General features: G+C 41.2%; 1 protein-coding gene across 4 annotated transcripts in view; it reads left to right on the forward strand.

Annotated features, from left to right (window-relative positions):
- The window catches only part of LOC120526236 (tyrosine-protein phosphatase non-receptor type 22-like), a 203,716-nt gene that overhangs the window by 85,107 nt on the left and 95,976 nt on the right, over positions 1 to 22,633 (forward strand). For all 4 annotated transcript variants that reach the window (XM_039749296.1, XM_039749299.1, XM_039749298.1 and 1 more), the window contains exons 2-12: positions 6,022 to 6,130; positions 6,224 to 6,300; positions 6,467 to 6,562; positions 6,899 to 6,937; positions 8,928 to 8,999; positions 9,102 to 9,161; positions 9,249 to 9,391; positions 10,545 to 10,611; positions 14,684 to 14,761; positions 14,844 to 14,939; positions 17,063 to 17,127. In XM_039749296.1, the coding sequence (XP_039605230.1) occupies positions 6,022 to 6,130; positions 6,224 to 6,300; positions 6,467 to 6,562; positions 6,899 to 6,937; positions 8,928 to 8,999; positions 9,102 to 9,161; positions 9,249 to 9,391; positions 10,545 to 10,611; positions 14,684 to 14,761; positions 14,844 to 14,939; positions 17,063 to 17,127 (902 nt within the window). The remainder of the gene's footprint in view (positions 1 to 6,021; positions 6,131 to 6,223; positions 6,301 to 6,466; positions 6,563 to 6,898; positions 6,938 to 8,927; positions 9,000 to 9,101; positions 9,162 to 9,248; positions 9,392 to 10,544; positions 10,612 to 14,683; positions 14,762 to 14,843; positions 14,940 to 17,062; positions 17,128 to 22,633) is intronic.

The following is a 22,633-nucleotide window of genomic DNA, read 5'->3' on the forward strand; positions in this document are numbered from 1 at the left end:
ATTGAGCATTGAGCGCCCGTGACCCTGTCACCTGTTCACCAGTTCTCCTTCCTTGGACCACTTTTTTAAGGTATTAACCACTGCATACTGTGAAAATCCCACAAGACCTGCCATTTTGGAGATGCCCTGACCCAGTCGTCTAGCCATCGCAATTTGACCCTGTTCAGAGTCGCTCAGATCCTTATGCTTGCCCATTTTTCCTGCTTCCAACACATCACCTTCCAGAACTGGCTTTTCACTTACTACCTAATATATCCCACCTTTGAAAGACACCATTGTAACAAGACGACCAGTGTTATTCATTTCACCTGTCCCTGGTTTTAAGGTCAGTGTATATACAGCAGAACCCTGCTTATCCAAGATAATGTGGGCCTGAAAACTCAGATAAAATGAAGAGCTACATTTCTCTCTGGTCCAATCATTTGATAGCTTCCAGTTTCACTTGTAAGGATACCATTTCACAATTTTCTTTCCCACTTATTCAAGATAGAAGGCTTCATTAATTACACAAATGTATAAACACAGAAATCTGAAGTGAATGAAACTGTAGAGCATGTGTACATGATCATCGCTGTTGAGTGCAGTTGTGGAGGAGTGAGTTAATCACGGCCACATCCACACAGTCACCCGCTCCTCGGTTGCTCACTCAGTACAGTCAAGGTTAAAAGTATAGCATTCACACGCTCGGTACAGGACTCATGGCAAAGCTTTTTATGAATTATAAGAAAAGTAGTGTATTACACTTATAGGTTCACCTTGGCGCAGTGGGTAGTGCTGCTGCCTCACAGTAAGGAGACCTGGGTTCGCTTCCCAGGTCCTCCCTGCATGGAGTTTGCATGTTCTCCCCGTGTCTGCGTGGGTTTCCTCCCACAGTCCAAAGACATGCAGGTTAGGTGCATTGGTGATCCTAAATTGTCCCTAGTGGGTGTCTTGTGGTGGGCTGGCACCCTGCCCGGGGTTTGTTTCCTGCCTTGTGCCCTGGGATTGGCTCCAGCAGACCCCCGTGACCTTGTAATTAGGATATAGCGGGTTGGATAATGGATGGTTCACCTTGGATAAGGCAGAATATCAGTTAATCAAGGCACCGATAATTGAGGCCTGCTTTATATAAATACATTGAAAGGTAATTAATCAATGCAGATTTTAATGAATTTTCAAAAGCAAAGGCCTATGACCAAATGAAGCTTGATTCTCTATAACATTAGCATTCAGTAGGATTACTGTGAATTTAATAGCTGATTCTAATCAAATGACAAACTTCAGTCTAGACACAATTTGTGCAGACATGCACATTTTCACAACGTCTGCCTACAAAGACGTAGATTTCATTGTACATTTAAGAGAGCAAACAGCTGGAATTTTTCTTCACAATATTTATTGGGGTGAACATCACAGTATCTCACATTCAACTCTTTATACAATTACAGTCAGTCGGTCATTATCCAACCCGCTATATCCTAACCACAGGGTCACGGGCATCTGCTGGAGCCAATCCCAGCCAACACAGGGCGCAAAGCAGGAACAAAGCCCGCACAGGGCACACACACACCGAGGCAAACCAGAGCACCCGGAGGAAACTCATCCAGACATGGGAAAAACATGTGAACTCCACACAGGGAGGACCCGGGAAGCAAACCCAGGTCTCCTATCTGTGAGGCAGCAGCGCTACCACTGCACCACCATGCCACCATGCCGCCCTGTACAATTATATTTTGCCACCATAATAACAATACCTTGATATGTCAAACAGTTTTAAAACTATCTGAAAATCATCTGAGGACATTGGACTACAGCTTCGGAATGAATTCCAATGTGTAATTCACCTCTCAATAGTTTCTTTTTGAGATTCTCTGTTTACTCAGTGGACATAAAGATTTCTTGGAAGCCAATCTAATTACAACTTACGCATATGTGTGTGTGTGTGTAGATGTGTTCTCTTCCTTATAATTTCTAAAGGAAGATGTGCCTACAAACATCTCTCTAAGCAGTGAATCGCTGGCATAGTCATTTTGTCCAAATGATCAAGCACGTCCTTATGGAAATATGTGATTCCTGAGTTGCCCCACAGCCCTGACATCTCCTTAAACCCAGGTCTTCGATAGTCGTGTCCGGGATAGGCTAGTGCAGTGAGGACAAACAGACAAGCAAGGCTGATGCAAACGTGTTCAGTGCATTTATTCAATCAGTGGCCAAAACATGAATCAGGTGTTGTGCCGTTTTCTTCTATAAATAAATAAATAAATAATCCAATACAGTGGTGTCTTTGTGGAGGTTAAAATCCTTAAATAATCTATCAAATAGGTTAAAACACAGTCAGGGTCAATTATATTTATATCAAGTCCCATCTCCTCTGCTCACCTATCACATCTACTCATCCGACAGACATGACACTGCAGCAAGCACAGTCAGCTATCTTCGGCTTATGTTCCCATCTCCATCCTTCAGAGTCCATGGGAACCTCTCAAGCCCAGCTCTCTTGTCCTACCGCCATCCATCAACATCCATGTAACCTCACTGGAGCCATCAGTCACTCCGGCTTTGATCAGATGCTTAGCAGGAGTGACCCCACCTCAAGAGCGCCATTGCTCCACAGAGGGCTTCCCAAATTTCCTTGCCTCCTGTCCTTCCCTCGATCTCCCATTATTTTGATCTCCTCTCCTTTGATCTTGCTGTTAGACCCTCTTTTGTCCCCAGTGAGTGCAGGTACACCAAACAATCTGCATAGCCTTGATGAAGGACAGCAATGTTAAAATACATCTGTGCACATTACACACAATTAGCAAGTTTCCTCAATGAGATCCCAGTGGCCACAGGGCTTTCTCCACACATCTACATTCACTGGATCTGTACCACCTCACTGTTTTTAAAAATCCACCATGGAACCCTATTATGCTTTTTCACAACATGGAAAAATGTAATTTTGTTTAGTCTGTTCTGTGCCATGTTGCCTTGCATCTGCATTTTTAATCTGCTCAGAACCCTAAAGTTTCCCTCAACTTCAGGTGATAGTGCAGGCACCACAAGTAACCATATGACCAGATCAAACAATCTGTCTACCTCTATATAATGTTCTCTGAAAACATCTGATGTTTCTGTAATGCAGCTGAATACTTACTGTTATCCATCCATCCATTATCCAACTCACTATATCTTCACTACAGGGTCACGGGGGTCTGCTGGAGCCAATCCCAGCCAACACAGGGTGCAAGGCAGGGCGCCAGCCCACCGCAGTACTTACTGTTATTTCACTTGAAAATGTATTGACTATACTTCAAGAAGATTGATGTTAAATTCTTGGTTCTGAACTACTACAGCAGTTTCAAGTATATGTAGACCTTCCTGGACAAAGTGATGGTGTGTGATAAGATACATTTGGGTCCATGGCAATGAGCACTTTTAGGTAATCTATACTAATAAAAGGCAAAGCCCTCACTGACTGACCCACTCACTCACTGACTCATCACTAATTCTCCAAGTTCCCGTGTGGGTAGAAGGCTGAAATTTGGCAGGCTCATTCCTTACAGCTTACTTACAAAAGTTGGGCAGGTTTCATTTCGAAATTCTACGCATAACGGTCATAACTGGAATCTACTTTCGACCATATATATGGCCATAGCCTGTAGCTCGGTCGCCCTGTGAGGCGGAGTTGCGTCCCCCATCACCACGCCTCCCATGTAATTGAGTGCCTGCCCATATAAGGTAAATATTCGCGGGTGAAGGACTGTGCTTATGTAAACGAAGATGAGATGGTCTAGTGTTAGCGAAAGTGCGAAAGAAACTTTTAAGTGCTGGGTCTTATCTAACATTAAATAAAGCCGTGGACATCGCAAGATCACACAAGAGAGCGGCTCACGTGAACTGACTGTGAACGCACTACGTAGAGAACAAGGAAGAGCTCCAAAGAGCGCTGAACAAAAGACGCATTACACAATTGAGAAGGCAGCAAAAGAATATGAAGCGAGTGACACATACAAGCAAATTCATAAGTGCAGCTACTACGGAAACAAAGCACGATGTAAACCGTAAGTTTAAATTAAGTTTATAGACACGCTGCTGCTGGCGCTGTGCTTATGCAAACGAATAAAAAGCAAATGTTACGTTATTTTTAAATTGTTTCCTTTTCTTTTTCATAACTTTTTTAACGCATTTCTTCTCCACTGCGAAACGTGGGTATTTTGCTACTACATAAATAAATGGCACACTCTGGCTGGAATGATGTCTGAGCAGCAACATGGCGGAGTGGCTCCGGAGTGTTATTGAGTATTTGCCCTGCCAAGCATTCATGTGTGGATGTGTGTGATGGCCAGTTACCTCATTAGCACTGTGGAGTCTATCATTGTGGCACCTGCGACCAATGATCGGTATTTAAAAGGAGCATGAGCAGTGAGCAGGGGGAACAATAGGAAATTAAAGAACAAAGGAAAACCAAGAGAACAAGAAGGAAGGAATAGGAGGTTAAACAGAGAAGGATATAGAGGCAGCATTCTGAAGGAGCCAATGCTGTAGAGCAGGGGTGCCCAGTGCGTCGATCGCGATCGACCGGTAGATCGGAAAGGTAGTGCAGGTAGATCGTATTGCATTCAAAAGAAATTTTTTAAATGTTAGTCTATCTTTACGTTGCAAATGGGCAAACATCCACCACGGTGCCCTCTTCAGTTGCAAGATCAACCACAAGCGTTACCTGATAGGTAACCACCCATACAATTAGATTGTGATTCAGACTACGAATGCCATGAATGCAATTACCCCGATCTACATGCTGTCAAATAAACGAACCACACGCCGTGGCACAACATAAAGAGGCTTCGCCTCTGACGTCCGAGGTTTGAACCCCGAGAAGGGGTGCAGTGAGTGTGTACGCCTGATAAGCCCAGAAATTGGGCGAAACAAGTGTTGCGTACTCTTTGCATTATTTGACAGTAAAGTATGCAACATTCTATGATCTGCTTCTCGCAACTGAATAGGGCACCGTGGCAGATGTTTGCCAACTTGCAGACCACAAGCGTTACCTGGTAGGTAACCACCCATACAATCAGATTGTGATTCAGACTATGAATGCCATGAATATACATATATATATATATATAGCATTTTAATGATCATTTCGACCTGGTCATTTTAAAAGTAGCTCACAAGCCCATGAAAGTGTGGGCAACCCTGCTGTAGAGGGTGAAGGCAGATAATCAGGGGACGGACCCAACAGGAGCATACAACTGCCATTTGAAGGCCATGTGGTCGCTTCAGGAACAGGGACAGGGGTGACCACCCACTCTGGTTAGGCTGACTCCTACACCATATTTAGTGTGGTGTTTCTTCAATGTGGTGCAGAGCTCACACTTCACACATATACTCACTTGAGTAACTCCCACAGATCCTAGCCATATGGGCTCCTACTTTTGGTCATGTAGAGCTCTTTTCCTAAAGTGACAGGCTCATCTTGTAACAGGGAGGACAATCGAAATGTTTTCACAAAGTTGGGGAAATGTACCCCCTATTCCCTTCTCCTTCTAAACCTGGTTTTCTATAGGTTCTCTTATCTTCTACCACTACCTAAAAATAAACTAAGTGTTATGACAATAAATTGATCCAATGTGAATGTGAAGTGTGTTTGAGTTTGACTTTTAATAGATTAGCATCTAGTGAGAAAGGTTTGTTCATTTCTTGTGTTCTGTGGAGCCAGGACAGGCTACTGCCACCAACAACCCAGTGCTGGAATAAGTCACTGGAATGAGGGTCACAAAATGAATGAGTCGTTAGATAAGTAACCATGAGCGTTTCTAAACTGGCTCTGTGTGAGTGAGGCCTATGATGTACTGGCACACAGTCTAGTGCTGGTTCCTGCATTGCATCTGGTATTACCAAGAAATGCTTCTGACTGCAGCAGTCCTAAACTGGATTAAGTGGGTTTGACAATATTTTATTATTATTTATTTTATGTGTTTTTTGACAACACACAAAAGCTGCAGCTAATCTGACTGCCACTATGCTGAGAAACGGTATGTTCTGTTTGGGCTTTTTCAGAGATTAAAGAGGCAGTCAGCCAAGTACAAGACTGAGAAGACCTTTCCTTCTAAGTGTGGTGAGCTGCCAGAACACATTAAGAAGAACCGTTATAAGGACATCTTACCATGTGAGTAAGGGATACAGCAATTAGAGGAGAAAAAGTAGGATGAAGGGTGGCGCTCAATCTAAAGCTGAATTTAACACTGTCTGTCCGTTCTAGTTGATCACAGTCGAGTGAAGCTGTCTCTCATCACATCAGACAAGGACACAGACTACATTAATGCTAGCTTCATCAAGGTGAGCACTGTAAAAAACAAAAGAAAGCTTGGAATGGGGGGGTGGAGGGCCAGTCCTTCTGTGGGATTCACACTTGGTATTTCCATATACAGTAGCAAGTATCCACACCACTTGGAGGGAGCAGGGAGATGCTGATGTGAACTAATGAGACTGCAATTTCTTACAGGGGGTTTATGGACCAAAAGCCTATATTGCCACACAAGGCCCACTACCAGACACAATTCTGGACTTCTGGAGGATGATTTGGGAGTACAATGTCCAGGTGGGAGATGGCACTGCTGTGCTGTGTAATTGTGACGGTCTTAATCTAGGCTATGCTCTGCAAAGGTCCCATGTGTCATATGGTTCTGTGCTTCTTCATTGTTATGCAGTCTCCTGATAATTATTTGGTGGGTCAATGTGTCATACTACTGCCTTAGATGTTGACACCTTGCAATTTTTTGTTCTTTGCCGTCTTTTTGTTTCCATACTTTTTTGAGTTAATAATGCTATTTTATATTGGCAACAGTTTTGTCTCTCATTGTTTCGATTGTTTCATGTACCAGTGGTGCTAAATGCCAGAGCCCCTCCTTACTCCCTTTTACATTCTTCTTTACAGGTTATAGTCATGGCCTGCAGGGAGTTTGAGATGGGAAGGGTAAGTCTAAATATTGACAAAAATTGATTGAATACTCACTGTGAAGATGGGTAGACTGCTGAAAGACAGGGACACTCTGGTCTATTGATAGAGGCAAAAGGAAGGACAAATTATATACTTTTTTTCAGCAAACATATTGATTATAAGAATAAGGAGATATCTGTTCTGAAGTAAAGGCCAGAAGGAAGAGCGCATGGCCTAGTGATGAGAATATGATGTCTAGGAGGAAAGACACACTGCCTAGAGATGAGGATGCACTAGCTAGGTATGTGGGCATATTAACCAGGAAAGAAAATGTTCTACCTAGGGATGGAAACACACTGATCCATAAGAAGGACCATGCGGAGGAGGAAGTAGGAGGTACTGCCCAGGAAATATAGAATCATAGAACCAACAAGATAGGCCCACTGCTTAAGGACAGCAATTAACCAAACAGTGCCTACTGTATATATGGGGACACACTTGTGAGGAGTGGGAGAGTATTAACTAAGACAAGAGATTTCTTTAGTTTTCTATCCTTTTAATTGTTCTGGTGTGTATTTGAGACGGGATGTTGTTGTCTGTTACGACATAATGATATTAAAAAGGCCAAATATCTCCCTGGGACAAATAAATATCTGTCTGTCTGTCTGTCTATCTATCTCGATCCATAATTGCTGACATACGGGACAGAAAGGATGAGGGGATCTTCAGAGATTAGTACATAATGCCCTATAGATAGGGTCTTACTAATCAGGATAGAAGTCCCTAGCTAGTGTGCCTCTTTCTATAGACATTATGTCTTTCCCCCTGATGAAAAGACTGACCTTTTCAGGTCATGACAATGATAAATAATTATTTATATTTATATAGAGCTTTTATCAACTCATCATGTTATACATACTGAGTGGGGAGCCACTTCAAACACCACCATTGTGTAGCCTCCACCTGAATGATTGATCCATTTTGCACTGTGACAACACATTAAACATTAAGTGATGAAACTAATGGGAGAGAGAGAGACAAAATGACTAGGCCATGGTGGACAATTTAGCCAGGACTTCGGGGTACACCCTTCTCTTTAGGAAGGATGCCCAGAGATCTTTTATGACCACAGAGAGTCACAATTTACGTCTCATCCAAAGGATGTTACCATTTGTATGGCACAGTGTGACCATCACTGTGTTGGGTCATTGGGGTCCATTTACAGATCACAGGATAAGCTCCCCCTGCTGACTTCGCCAACACGTCTTCCAGCAACAAACCATACTTTTCCTAGATGGTGTACTAGCCAACTCCAAACATGCTTAGATTCAGGTGGATTACCTGTTCTGAAGTGCATGTTGTACATTCCAGTCCCTGTATCAGTGTGCGTCTTCATTCTTTGACATTGGATTTTCATTTCACATCAATATTTGCCAGTTCCCTAGCTAGCTTGTTCCTATCAGTAGACACAAACATGTCGACCAGTATTAAACTCTCATCACATTAACCGAGGAAGTTCTAAACAAAAAGAAAAGCATGCTACTCAATGTTGAGGAGTTCTTGACCAGAGAGAAGGACACACTAACTAAGGAAGACAAGGTGCTTAGTGGTAATGACATAGTTACAAGGACTTGGGGCATACGTTCCAGGAAAGAAGGATTCATTAACTGAGAATATGAGCATCCTGAAAAGGGATGTCAGAACTTTGGATATACTTGTAAGAAAAAGGGACACAATGACAACTGCTAGGACTAGGAGATATGTAAGAGAAAGAAGGACATGCTGACCATACTCGAGTATATACTAGTCAAGACATAGAATACATTAGCCAGGGCTGGTGACATATACACCATGGAAAACACACTGATTATGAATAGGAGATGTAACCTTGAAGAAGAAGAAGACCACACTGACCAGATATATGATAGACTGATCAGGCCTGGTGGCATATAGACCTGGGAGAGGGAGACATGGACCCACTCACAAAGGCACAGTCATCATTTCTTTTGTTTTTGTCTTGAAACAGAAAAAGTGTGAGATATACTGGAGCCCGCCTAGTGAGGGGTCATTTCACTGTGGCCCTTTCTCTGTCTTGTGTGTGAGTATGATTCTAGCAGTTGACATTTCTTTCAAAAAGATCTAAGAAGTAAGTCCTGTAAGTTTCACTTGTTGTTTTTTTTTTTTTGGTGTGTAAATGTAGCTGTCTGAGGAAAAAAAAAACGACTACATAGTGAGGGTCCTTAAAGCCACCCTTCAAACTGTGAGTAGATTTTTGCGGCAAGCTAGCCAGATTCACTCAGTCAGGTTCTGTTCTGAAATCCTAAAATTGTCTTTATCCTCCACTCAGGAACATCATATCATCTATCAACTCCATTATGTCAACTGGCCAGATCACGATGTTCCCAGTTCCATCACTTCCATTCTAGAAATGATATGGGAAATGCGTTCCTACCAAGAGGACGACCTCATCCCCATCTGTGTACACTGCAGGTAGGAAAAAAACTTGGGAAAAGGGCTGTCTGTCATCATTCCATTTTTGTGCCACACATTATATCCCATTTCCACCATGACAATCTCATTCACCTTAGTTTAGAGTGAAGAGTGGAGATTTCATGAGGGGTGTCTGTGAAGTTCACGAACGCTCATCATGGCAGTAACACTGCTCTCTGAGGCACCAGGAGACACGTTTGCTACTTCTGCCCAAATGGAGTCATAAGACCATCCAACTTCCTTCATTCCTCTTCTCATTCTTTCAGCAAGGATGAAGAGATGCCACGAGGTGGCCATTCATTTTACTACACCTACTCCTTATTCAGCATCTCAGTATAACGTTATGTTCATATTAAAAGTGCTCAATTCCAATTCCTTGCTCAGATCTTGACGGTTCACATCCATAAGTAAAAGTGAGCTGTATATCTGACTGTAATGTGAATGTGTCTGTTCCCCAAAACGGCAAGCATGTTCACATTGGTGCATGAGTCACCTTTGTCACCGACAACACAACGACAAAATGGATGCGCTAGTAGCTAGTGCATGCACCGCATTTAACTCTGGAGGATGCTAAACAGTTCATTAGCTGTACATGATTAGGTCAAAAAGGTGAAGTAAAGTCACCTGGCACTTCTTAACCAAGAGATGTGTGGGTATGAGAAAGGAGCCAGCAATGGAGAGAAAGTGACAATTGTCACTGTTGTAGCTTTCCTCCATTGTAGTTTTGCCATGCTGCCACTGCTGGCTGACGGCAGCAGCACTCAGCCCATGCTTATTGGCAAAAAAGCCACATGAATTCGGATTTGGCTGCTCTCGGTCATGTTGCATGACCACGAATAGGATACGTATCCAGTCTAGGACCACATATGAATGTGACTCAAAGATCAAATTTCTGTGTCCACCCAGGCCTGGAAACATCAGATTGGAATCACATTAAGGCAAAAAAATGGATTTCATTTACTTCAGCTTGGTAATGTGAACTTAGTCTAAGGGGTCATTCAAAGTTATAGTGAGCCACCATGAAGTGAGGTAATCTGGCAACTTCACACAGCATTAATGAAACTCATGTGATGATCACAGTTGCTCTTCATTTACCATTTTGGAAAACCACAAAGCACCAGGCTTCATTTTGACATTTGTTTCTGTTATGCAGTGCAGGATGTGGCCGAACTGGAGCCATTTGTGCAATTGACTATACCTGGAAGCTGCTGAGGGATGGGGTAAGTGCTTTACGATGTCTCTACACTGGTCATGTCACACAAGTTGACTACCAAGTAAGAACCTCGGCTGTGATCCCACATGGATGATAAATCTTTTGAGTTTTTGATGAGTCCCCCAATGTTAAAATTATATAAGAGGTCAACCTGAAAGCCATGCAGTGAAACCCAGAGTTGAGGAGACCAGCATAGAATAATTTATTACATCCCCATTTTCAAAAAAGGAGTTCTGTGTAAAATGTATATAACAGCAGGAAGCGATAATTTGCATATCATGTATATTTAAGTGAAAATAATACACAAACAACATATCAGATGTTGAAACTCAGAAATTGTGTGGTTTTTTGAAGAAATATATGTTCATTTTCAACTTGTGTTTCAAGAAGGTTTGGACACGAACCTGCTTACCATTGCATTGCATCACCTCTTCTTTGAACAACACTCTGTAAACTTTTGCAAACTAAGGAGGCTAATTGCTGTTGTCCCATTCTTGCAGTTGATTGACAAAGGGTTTCCTTTGTCATATTTTTAGTTTCATAATGTGCCAAGTGTTTCCAGTGGGTGACAGGTTTGGATTACAGGCAGGCCAAATTAGCACCCGGACTCTTTAACTACGGAGCAATGCTGTTCTAATGTGTGTTGAATGCGGATTTGGAATTGTCTTACTAAAAATAAGTAAGTCCTTCCCTACAAAAGGCATCATCTGGATGGCAGCACATGTTGCTCCTGCATATATCATTCAGCATTAAGCATTAAGACCACAGGACAATTTTCCAGTTTGCCTCTGACCATCCAGATAATGTGGCAGTGTTTCTGAATTATGTTTATACTGTATATGGCTTCTTCTTTGCATGGCAGAGTTTTAACTTGCCCATGCTGTGAGTTCCACTACAAAATTGTGCCCATTTCTAATGTGGTGCTTCCAGAGGGTCCGAAGATCACAGCTATCTAGTACTGGTTTTCAGGCGTGCTCCTTGCCTACTGACACTTTTAATGATATTATGTACTATAGATGATGAAACCCCAACATTCTTTGCAATTTTACGTTAAGGAACATAATTTTGAAATTGTTGCACTATTTGCCTGCGCAGTCATTCATAGAGTGTCTTTACTTCTGAGAGACTCTGCCTCCCTGGGATGCTCTATTTATACCCAGCCATGTGACTCACCTGTTGCCAATTAACATCATTAGTTGTGAGATGTTCCACCAGGTGTTGATTTTTTTTTTTAGCATTACATAATTTTTCCAATCTTTTGTTTCCCTATCCCATTTTTTAAAAACGTGTGGCTGGCATCAAATTCATAATGAGAATATACACTCACCTAAAGGATTATTAGGAACACCATACTAATACGGTGTTTGACCCCTTTCGCCTTCAGAACTGCCTTAATTCTACGTGGCATTGATTCAACAAGGTGCTGAAAGCATTCTTTAGAAATGTTGGCCCATATTGATAGGATGGCATCTTGCAGTTGATGGAGATTTGTGGGATGCACATCCAGGGCACAAAGCTCCCGTTCCACCACATCCCAAAGATGCTCTATTGGGTTGAGATCCGGTGACTGTGGGGGCCATTTTAGTACAGTGAACTCATTGTCATGTTCAAGAAACCAATTAGAAATGATTCAAGCTTTGTGACATGGTGCATTATCCTGCTGGAAGTAGCCATCAGAGGATGGGTACATGGTTGTCATGAAGGGATGGACATGGTCAGAAACAATGCTCAGGTAGCCCGTGGCATTTAAACGATGCCCAATTGGCACTAAGGGGCCTAAAGTGTGCCAAGAAAACATCCCCCACACCATTACACCACCACCACCAGCCTGCACAGTGGTAACAAGGCATGATGGATCCATGTTCTCATTCTGTTTACACCAAATTCTGACTCTACCATTTGAATGTCTCAAAAGAAATCGAGACTCATCAGATCAGGCAACATTTTTCCAGTCTTCAACTGTCCAATTTTGGTGAGCTCGTGCAAATTGTAGCCTCTTTTTCCTATTTGTAGTGGAGATGAGTGGTACCCGGTGGGGTCTTCTGCTGTTGTAGCCCATCCGCCTCAAGGTTGTGCGTGTTGTGGCTTCACAAATGCTTTGCTGCATACCTCGGTTGTAACGAGTGGTTATTTCAGTCAAAGTTGCTCTTCTATCAGCTTGAATCAGTCGGCCCATTCTCCTCTGACCTCTAGCATCAACAAGGCATTTTAAGCCCACAGGACTGGACGCATACTGGATGTTTTTCCCTTTTCACACCATTCTTTGTAAACCCTAGAAATGGTTGTGCGTGAAAATCCCAGTAACTGAGCAAATACTCAGACCGGCCCGTCTGGCACCAACAACCATGCCACACTCAAAATTGCTTAAATCACCTTTCTTTCCCATTCTGACATTCAGTTTGGAGTTCAGGAGATTGTCTTGACCAGGACCACACCCCTAAATGCATTGAAGCAACTGCCATGTGATTGGTTGATTAGATAATTGCATTAATGAGAAATTGAACAAGTGCTCCTAATAATCCTTTAGGTGAGTGTATGTTGTCTTTGTTCTATGGGTTTTAATAATCTGCAAATCATCACATTCCATTTTGTATTTACATTTTACACACTGTCCCAACTCAAACCTCATTTGAAAACATTTTCTGAGGAGACCACCTTAGAGTCGTCCAGTGAGACCCCAATTGGAAACAGCTTTGAAGGAGACCACCTTTAATTTATCCAAAGAGGGTAACCTTAGAATTGCCAATTGAGATGCTAGCTGAATATATAACTAGAGTGGATCACCTTGGAGTCATCTCATAGTTAGACTCTGGATAGAGGTATCATTTGGGCAGACCACCTTGTGGTTTCTGTATGATAACCCCCAATGGTATTGTCATGTGAAGTTAATCCATTGGGATCCCAGTTTAATCCTCTCCAGGGATGTTGCTCGTTGACTATCCCACAGTATATTGTATGCTGCCAGTAAGAAGCCTAACGGTGTCCTTTTCATGACCATCACAGAGGTTCCTAGTAAAAGCCCAGCAATAATGTCACCGAAGGAACCAAACTTTTGAGTAATTTAGTGTGAGATTTTGATGGGACATATTTTTCAAGTAGAGCAGCTTACAGATTCTGAGCAAAACTCTGACTGATCATGTCACATGAAAGTGCACATTTAGGAGCTTCCATTAAGAACCCCATCAGTGATGTCTGTTTCAGGACCGTCATTAAAGGCTCCCAGTCAAAACTCAGCAGTCAGTGAAGGGGTCCACCATACAGAAACCCAGTGAGTATTCTGTAAGTAGAGGACACTTTCATATTCTCTGTGAAACCATTTCCAGATATGTAAAATGAATTAGAACTTTACACTATTCTTGCAAAACCCTCATCTTTGATATTAGGTGAAGACTCCCACACAGAGTTCATTTGCTTTGACTATTGTATTTTTTATACAGGTTAAGTTTTGGTTCCAGTTTGGAATTTACCTGTGAGGAGCAGGGCAACCAGTGTAATTCAGAAAGCGCGATAGACATATGAGCCCCGACAAAACCGCGACGGACAAATGAGCGCCGACAAACCCGTTGACTGGTTTTCGACAAATGCGCGCCGACAAAATCGCGAGAGAGGCCAAGAGAGTGGGACGCGTACGTGAGCATTATGTACACATTATGTGCTAGGTTATAACTGTTATAACTGCGGATGGCATGCCGCGAACAAATAACCCAGTCGAGGGTTGGCATAACGCGTCGTATACAAAGCGGAATTACCAGCAGCCAGACAGCCAGCAAGTCTAAATACGCTCAACTATCAAGACGTCTTGCTGCAATTCTTCCTACATATGCACGGCGTGATCTTATGGACTATCTGCGTGCCGTGCTGATGGCATGCCGTGTCTCATAATATTGACATCTAAAATAAACATTATCATATATGCTTTAAACTAGTAATTCATATTTAATGAAACCTTCGCGATTTTGTCGGCGCGATTTTGACGCCGCGTTTTAATCGACGCTACTTTGTCAGCGCTCATATGTCTATCGCGCAAATGTCGGATCACAGTTATATTGAGCTCCCCTGGATTTTTTTTTTCAATGTAGATTGTTCCGGAGAACTTCAGCATCTATGACCTGATCCAAGAGATGAGAATGCAGAGACCATCACTTGTGCAAACCAAGGTACATAGCTTTGATTCTGAAAGGAAAGGTGTACAGAATTTGACGTATCTCTTAACTCATGCCATCATCTTCTTGCTTTCAGGAGCAGTATGAACTGGTCTACATTTCCGTGAAGCACTTGTTTGAAAAACATTTGGAGAACATGCCCAGATTTCAGGACGCAAGTATTGTTTCAATGGTAAAGACATGAAGTCCTGTGGTATCAACCTCTTGGAACTCAGCAGTGCCCCTAAACTTTGTATTTCTACCGTTGCCAATTCAGAATAAACCCCAGGGTCGAGCTGCACTTCCTGTAAAGTTTTTAATAAGTTTCATCATTGAGGAGCAAGTGAAATATTTAACCTGTGGTTTTGGTGAGCAGTTACACAGTATTAGCTTAGCCGGATGTGGTGTTTCAACACTAAGCTCTGACAAATAGGTGAAGCTTCATCTTGAAAGCTGCTGAGAATATTTAGAATCTGTGCAAAGTCATATATAAACCAAAAGGAATTTTAGAAGGGCTTCACTACACCTGGAATTTCAGAGTCTTCTCGTGAACATCGTGCCTGGTATCTGATTATCTCCACAGTTGCAGCACATCTTGTATTTAAAGCTTAATATGAATCTTTATGTTACGGTGCCTCAATATCTTAATGTCCCATGAACACATCCATACCTAATAATAATAATAATACATTTTATTTATATAGCACCTTTCCCATGCTCAAGACACTTAACCTTGAACTTTACCTATAGCATTGGAAGGTCTCTCTGTAGCCCAAATGCTTTAGGACCTCAGTATTTCAATGTTCTCAGATTCTCCTTTGCTTCTCAGCACCACAAGTATTTGATATGTCCCCACTTTATACATCTGTATTTTCCAAATATCATTAGCACTATAACAGATAGCTGTTCTTCTAGTATCTTGGCACTAATTATCCTAGGATTTTTATATTTTTATCTCATTTGCATCTGATATTTCAAAGCCTCTGCACTTCCTGGTATCTCATTGTATCTTCTTCTTATTATGTTCCCATGCTATCAATGCCCTCCCAGTATTTTTGTACTTTGTGTTCTTTAGTACCTTGATATCTCCACATGTCCCCAGTACCTGCTGTTTTATTTGTCTCCCTACCATCTATGTACCCTTGTATCTCAGTTGAACCACTAGTGTTTCTGTACTTCCAGAGCTTGGGTATGCCAGCATCTAAAACATCTCTCTGCTTCCAGGTATATTATAGCTTCAATATCCTAGAATTTCATTACTCTAAATATTTTAGTTTCCTTTATCTCATAATCTCTCTGTTACACCAGTACATACTTTTGTATTGTCAACCAAGCATGTAAGATTCTTGGTATCTCCATGGATTCCAAGTATTTTGGTGGTATCTCAATATTCCCTCAGTGTGCATGTGCTTTAAGTCCTATTGTCTCCTGATATTTAGGGATATCCTTCACTGTCTTATTTGTCCTCCTAGTATCTAATCACCCTGGTTTCTCAACACAGTCCCTAGTATTTTTACCCTTATGGTGTTTTAGTAATCCACAATTTGAAAACATTCCTGGTGATGTTCCTCATATTGAAGTACCTTTGTAGCTCCTTATGTATTTCAGTAATTTCAGTGTTTCAGTATTAACAATTTTAAAAATTCTCCATTTCCAAATACCTGATATTCTTCCTAATATTTAAGGAACCCAGAATCTTAATTTTCTTCTAGGCAGTTTTGTGATTTCTTGTTGTATTTTCATATTCCCTATTGCATGGGGCTCCAAACTCACCTGGAAGTGCTTCGGAACTGCAGCATCATATTACCAGATGCACTCCCGGGAAATTAGATAAAAGGAGCTTCCTGCCTTAAATTGATAAGCCACAGGCGGTTGGAGGTGGATGAAGCTTATGAAGAGAAGTGGAGGAGGCAGGTGGTGACTGAGAGAGGGAAGACCAAAGAGTGATTTATTGCACTGTTGTGCTTTATTGTGCTTGTGGCTGAGTTTGTGGTGTGGAACGCTTATAGGGAAGAGTTTGCCACACATAAAGACTCTTTGTGCTTTGAACATGTGTCCTGAGCCTGTTTATGTTGAGTGTTTGGGGAGCTGGAGGGCCCCTTACTGTCCACAGCAGGTGATTTAGAAATGTTGAATCACCAAATGAGTAATTCCAGCAGTTAATAATAGGAAAAGTGTGGTGGGACAGCTGCGTTAACCTAAAACCTTAACAGCCTGAATCTTTATATGCTATCATCGACTAATTGTTCTCTCTGTCTTTCTCTCTCTCTCTCTCTCTCTCTCTCTCTCCTATCATACCCTCCTTCTCCTCCTCAGCCATTTGATACACCTCAAGCAGTACAGAATCAGCCTGAGCCTATACATGAGCCAATGTCTCACAGGTGAGTTCTTGTTTTGTTATGCCAGTGCTAAGCCATCGGGACAGTGTCTCTCAGTGACATACACGCTCAGACTCTGGAATGAATTGTACATGTATGTGTTATGGAGATTATAAACATTAATATCATCCTAAGATTAATAAAAGGCCTAACAGGTAATCACGCGACTAATGAGGTACACCTTATTAAGAAGGCTGTAGAGTCTAGAAAAGTGATTAAAGAGGATGTCAGTGTGTACAACACACTGTAGATAAATCGATAGGGGGAAATTTGACTTTTTGCAGAAGCTCTTTAAATTAAAAATATTCATAATTAAATAAATACACACACACACATACTTTGGATTCAGAACGTACTAGAATAACAATAAAGCAAGTTCTGTCCAGTCATAGTGAGGTATTATACAGGGGTATTACTGCTGGTGTAAAGGAGCCCCGGTTGCATTTTTTGATACACTTCTGCTGAATGACTTCGTTGGCTGAAAGTCCTCAGTGTGGGTGCGTCAGAGAGTGGATGTGCAGCATTGTTCATAACGGCACTCATCACTAACCCGCTGAATCCGAATACAGGGTCATGGGGGTCTGCTGGAGCCAATCCCAGCCAACACAGGGCACGAACCAATCCTGGGCAGGGTGCCAACCCACCGCAGGACACACACAAACACACCCACACACCAGGGCCAATGTAGAATCGGCAATCTACCTAACCTGCATGTCTTTGAATTGTGGGAGGAAACCAGAGCGCCCGGAGGAAACCCATGCAGACACGGGGAGAACATGCAAACTCCACGCAGGGAGGACCCGGGAAGCGAACCCGGGTCTCCTAACTGCGAGGCAGCAGCGCTACCACTGCGCCACCGTGCCGCCCACTAACGGCACTCAGTTTTGTTTTAATTCTGTCCTCCTCTACTACCCCAAGTGGGTCCAGAGTGCATCTCATAATTCTCCTGAAATGAAATTACCAGCCCAGCACACGACAACATAGAAAATCACAGAATGTTGAGTGTTAATTAAGACAGTTGATCAATAAGTGCTTGTAAGGTTACATCTGGAGAACTGTTTGTAGGCTTGTTCTCTGTATTTATTGGGAATTTTAGTCGCTTTTGAAGTTTTTGTGACTTCCTCAGTTCTATTATTTACATTATGGCATTTGTTCTGGGATTTTCTTGATCCAGGGAATCTACTATTTATATCGGGTTCTTCATTTCATGTATACTATTTGATATAAAAGTTTATTTTGGCTGTTTTCGCTGTCATGTTGTATATTAACAGGTTACGCCATCTTGTTTCGTTCGTTTGGACCGCTTTATAGCAGGTGGGTCCCCAGAGATTGTGACACCTTGCCAATTACATGAAAGTTTTAAAGATTGCCTTATTTTCCTAACCAAGGTCAAGATTTCCAAAAAAAATTGATTTCATAAATAATACAAAAATACCTTTTGTGTTTACCTGATCTCTCTCTCGGTTTTGAAATTTTCCCTTTGATCCTTTGTTTCTTGTCTTGTATTTGGTTTTGGTTGTTGTGCTTTTTGATCTCCAAGTTTTTGACTCCTTTTCTGTCCTTTGGTTATCTCTTTTTTTCTGGTCACTTAATAAAAACATACGTGCCCTTTGCAAGCACAACAGTACAGTGTTACACAAAACACACATCAGCACAAGAGAAAGTCCAGAAAAGAGCTACTAGACGTATTCCAGGACAGCACGAAATGAATGCTAATGAATGATTATAGGTGCTAAGTGAATTGAACTTAAACAAGAAAGGATTAAGTGAAGACTCGATAAGAAAGCTTGGTCTAGCCTTGTACCCGTTATGCCAGTCACAAATACATAAAGCAGATTGGTTGGACCGCAGCACACGCTTACTCCACCTTTTCATACTTTCTGTTGACACAGTCAATTGTAAGCAGCCACAAAGATGTTGTAAAGAACAGGCCGGGAGATCTGCACAATTTTAAGAAACCGGAACAAACATGTTTTTTTCTTAGAATACCAAAGTATTTTTATCAATAGAAAAATCCAGAGAGCTAAACCAGTCTAAACAGGAATTAATGCAATGTAAGTGTAATTAATGTAAGTGAATGTATGGTATTTCATGTTGGAAGAAAAAATGTTTGATCTGAATTCACAATTGGTGGTCAGAAACTTGAAAGTACCCCTTATAAGAAGGAGCTAGGAGTCATAGGGGTATTGTCACATATCTAGACTGTGTACATAGGCTATTGAAAAAGCTGGTTAAGTCAAGTCAGACTTTATTTATAAAGCACATTAAAAACAATCCAAACTGACCCGAACAACTATACAAGATAAGCTAAAAAAAACAAAACAGTTAAAATATGTATATACATAACAAAACCACAATCATGACAAACCATACAGATAGATAGATAGTGTCCCAAAAACGAGACATAAACAGATAAAGGTTTGGGGCAGCCACCCATATAATATGGTATCCCGGCTGCAAAAGTCGTTTTTATCAAATAATCAGCACTGAAGTGCATACAACTGAGTCCCGAACAAGACTGAGGGAAAAGGGGAAGACAGGAAGTGAGGTCATAAGGATCGGGCACGTGTTCATCAACCATTGGATCGAGCCCAGACGTGACATCAGAGGGGCCGGAGCTGGTGAGGTCTGCTTCCATTGGCTTGGTCCCGGAAATGACGTCAAGAGAGCCAGGTGGAATCTCCCGGGAATGGTCTACAGCAAGAGTTCCCAAAGTGGTCGATATGGACCCCCTGGGGTCGATTTGAACTTTCTAGGGGTCGATTGTTTAAATAAAAAAATTTGGGGGTCGACAACAGCAAAAATAGACTCCCTTACTGCTGCTATTTGTTTGTTATATCAAAATATCTATTATTCCAATAGATACCTAATTAAGAAGTAAAATAATTCAAAAAAACACTTTTTTGATAGAAACACATTACATACCAAACTTCAATCAATCAATCAATCAACATTTATTTATATAGCACATATTCATACAAAAAAATGTAGCTCAAAGTGCTTTACAAAATGAATAGAAAAATAGAAGACACAATAAAAAATAAACATAAGTCAACATTAATTAACATAGAATAAGAGTAAGGTCCGATGGCCAGGGTGGACAGAAAAACAAAAAACTCCAAAGCTGGAGAAAAAATAAAATCTGTAGGGTTCCAGACCAAGAGACCGCCCAGTCCCCTCTGGGCATTCTACCTAACATAAATCATCATATTTTCATGGAAGGACCTGATGATGATGGTCACGTAGACTTCTGGCTTTCAGTCCATCATTGTTGGAGCATCATGATGCTTTGAGTAGGTGGTGGTGGCGCAGGCCGCCACCACAAAGAAACCGGAAAAAGAAACAGAAGAGAGAGTAGGGATCAGTACGGATTTTAGAGCCACCATGAATAGTTATTATGAAGAATTGAACACACAGAGTATCAGGATTAAGTTAAAGTGAAGTTATAAAAAGGCCATGTTAAAGTAATGTGTTTTCAGCAGTGTTTTAAAGTGCTCTACTGTATTTGCCTGGCGAATTCCTATTGGCAGGCTATTCCAGATTTTAGGTGCATAACAGCAGAAGGCCGCCTCACCACTTCTTTTAAGTTTAGCTTTTGGAATTATAAGGAGACACTCATTTGAAGATCTAAGGTTACGATTTGGAATATAACGTGTCAGGCATTCCGATATATAAGATGGAGCGAGATTATTTAAGGCTTTATAAACCATAAGCAGTATTTTAAAGTCAATCCTGAATGACACAGGCAACCAGTGTAGTGACATCAAAACTGGAGAAATGTGTTGGATTTTCTTTTCCCAGTTAGGATTCTAGCAGCTGCATTCTGCACTCGTTGCAAATGATTTATGTCTTTTTTGGGTAGTCCTGAGAGGAGTGCGTTACAGTAATCTAGTCTACTGAAAACAAAAGCGTGAATTAATTTCTCAGCATCTTTCAATGATATAAGAGGTCTAACTTTGCTATGTTTCTTAAGTGAAAAATGCTGTCCTAGTGGTCTGATGAATATGCGATTTAAAATTCAGATTACAGTCAACGGTTACCCCTAAATTTTTTACTTCCGTCTTAACTTTTAATCCTAGTGCATCAAGTTTATTTCTGATAACCTCGCTGAATCCATTATTGCCAATTACAAAATTTCAGTTTTCTCTTTATTTAGTTTGAGAAAATTACTATTCATCCATTCAGAAATACCAGTAAGACATTGTGTTAGTGTATCAAAGAGTCGGAGTCATCAGGTGCTATAGATAAGTACAGCTGTGTGTCATCAGCATAGCTGTGGTAGCTCACGTTGTAACCTGAGATAATCTGACCTAACGGAAGCATATAGATTGAGAATAACAGCGGACCCAGGATAGAGCCTTGTGGAACACCATATCGGATATCATGTGTCTTTGAGATTTGATTACCACAACTCACAAAGAATTTTCTCCCTGCCAGGTAGGATTCAAACCAATTTAAGACACTGCCAGAGAGGCCCACCCATTGACTAAGGCGATTTCTAAGAATATTATGATCAATGGTGTCAAATGCAGCACTCAGATCTAAGAGGATGAGAACAGATAAATGGCCTCTGTCTGCATTTACCCAAGTCATTTACTACTTTAACAAGTGCAGTTTCTGTACTGTGATTTGTTCTGAAGCCTGACTGAAAGTATCAAGAATAGCATGTTTATTTAGGTGGTCATTTAACTGCATAATGACTGCCTTCTCTAGAATTTTACTTAAGAAGGGCAGGTTAGAAATGGGTCTAAAATTTTCAAAGGCAGAGGGGTCAAGATTATGTTTCTTAAGAAGGGGTTTAACTACAGCAGTCTTAAGACAGTCTGGAAAGACCCCGTATCTAATGACAATTTACTATGTCCAGAATATTGTCAATTAGACGCCTGATATTTCTTTGAAAAACCTGGTTGGTATTGGGTCAAGGACGCAGGTGGAGGTTTCAGTTGAGAGATTATACTATGTAATTCAGGTAAATCTATCCTGGTGAAAGCATTTAATTTGTTTATAACGGAGTACCGGGCTTTGGAGGTTCTGCAGTGTTGGGGAGATATACTATGTTATCTCTAATATCATTAATTTTTTGAGTGAAAAATACAGCAATGTTCTCACAGGTTTCACTGGAAGTATTCTGGGGCATTCCTTTGTGTTACCTGGGTTTAACAGACGATCAATTGTTGAAAATAAGACTCTGGGATTACTAGCATTGTTATTTATAATATTAGAGAAATAGCAGCCTCTCAAGACGGACAGTGTTATTGTATTCTGTTATTTTAACTTTTAATATTTCATAGTGGATAGTTAGTTTAGTTTTCCTCCATTTACGCTCAGCTCTACGACATGTTCTTTTTAAATCAGACACTCTTTGGGTCTTCCATGGAATAACAGTACTAGAGGATTTTTTAACTGTCTTTTCAGGTGCAACTATGTCAACAGCAGTTCTTACTTTAGAATTAAAGTTTTCCACTTTACTATTTACATTATCCTCGCTATTATAGCTGGCATTATAAAC

The sequence above is a fragment of the Polypterus senegalus genome, chromosome 3 (genome assembly GCF_016835505.1).
Source record: "Polypterus senegalus isolate Bchr_013 chromosome 3, ASM1683550v1, whole genome shotgun sequence".
In the NCBI taxonomy this organism is placed as follows: domain Eukaryota; kingdom Metazoa; phylum Chordata; class Cladistia; order Polypteriformes; family Polypteridae; genus Polypterus; species Polypterus senegalus.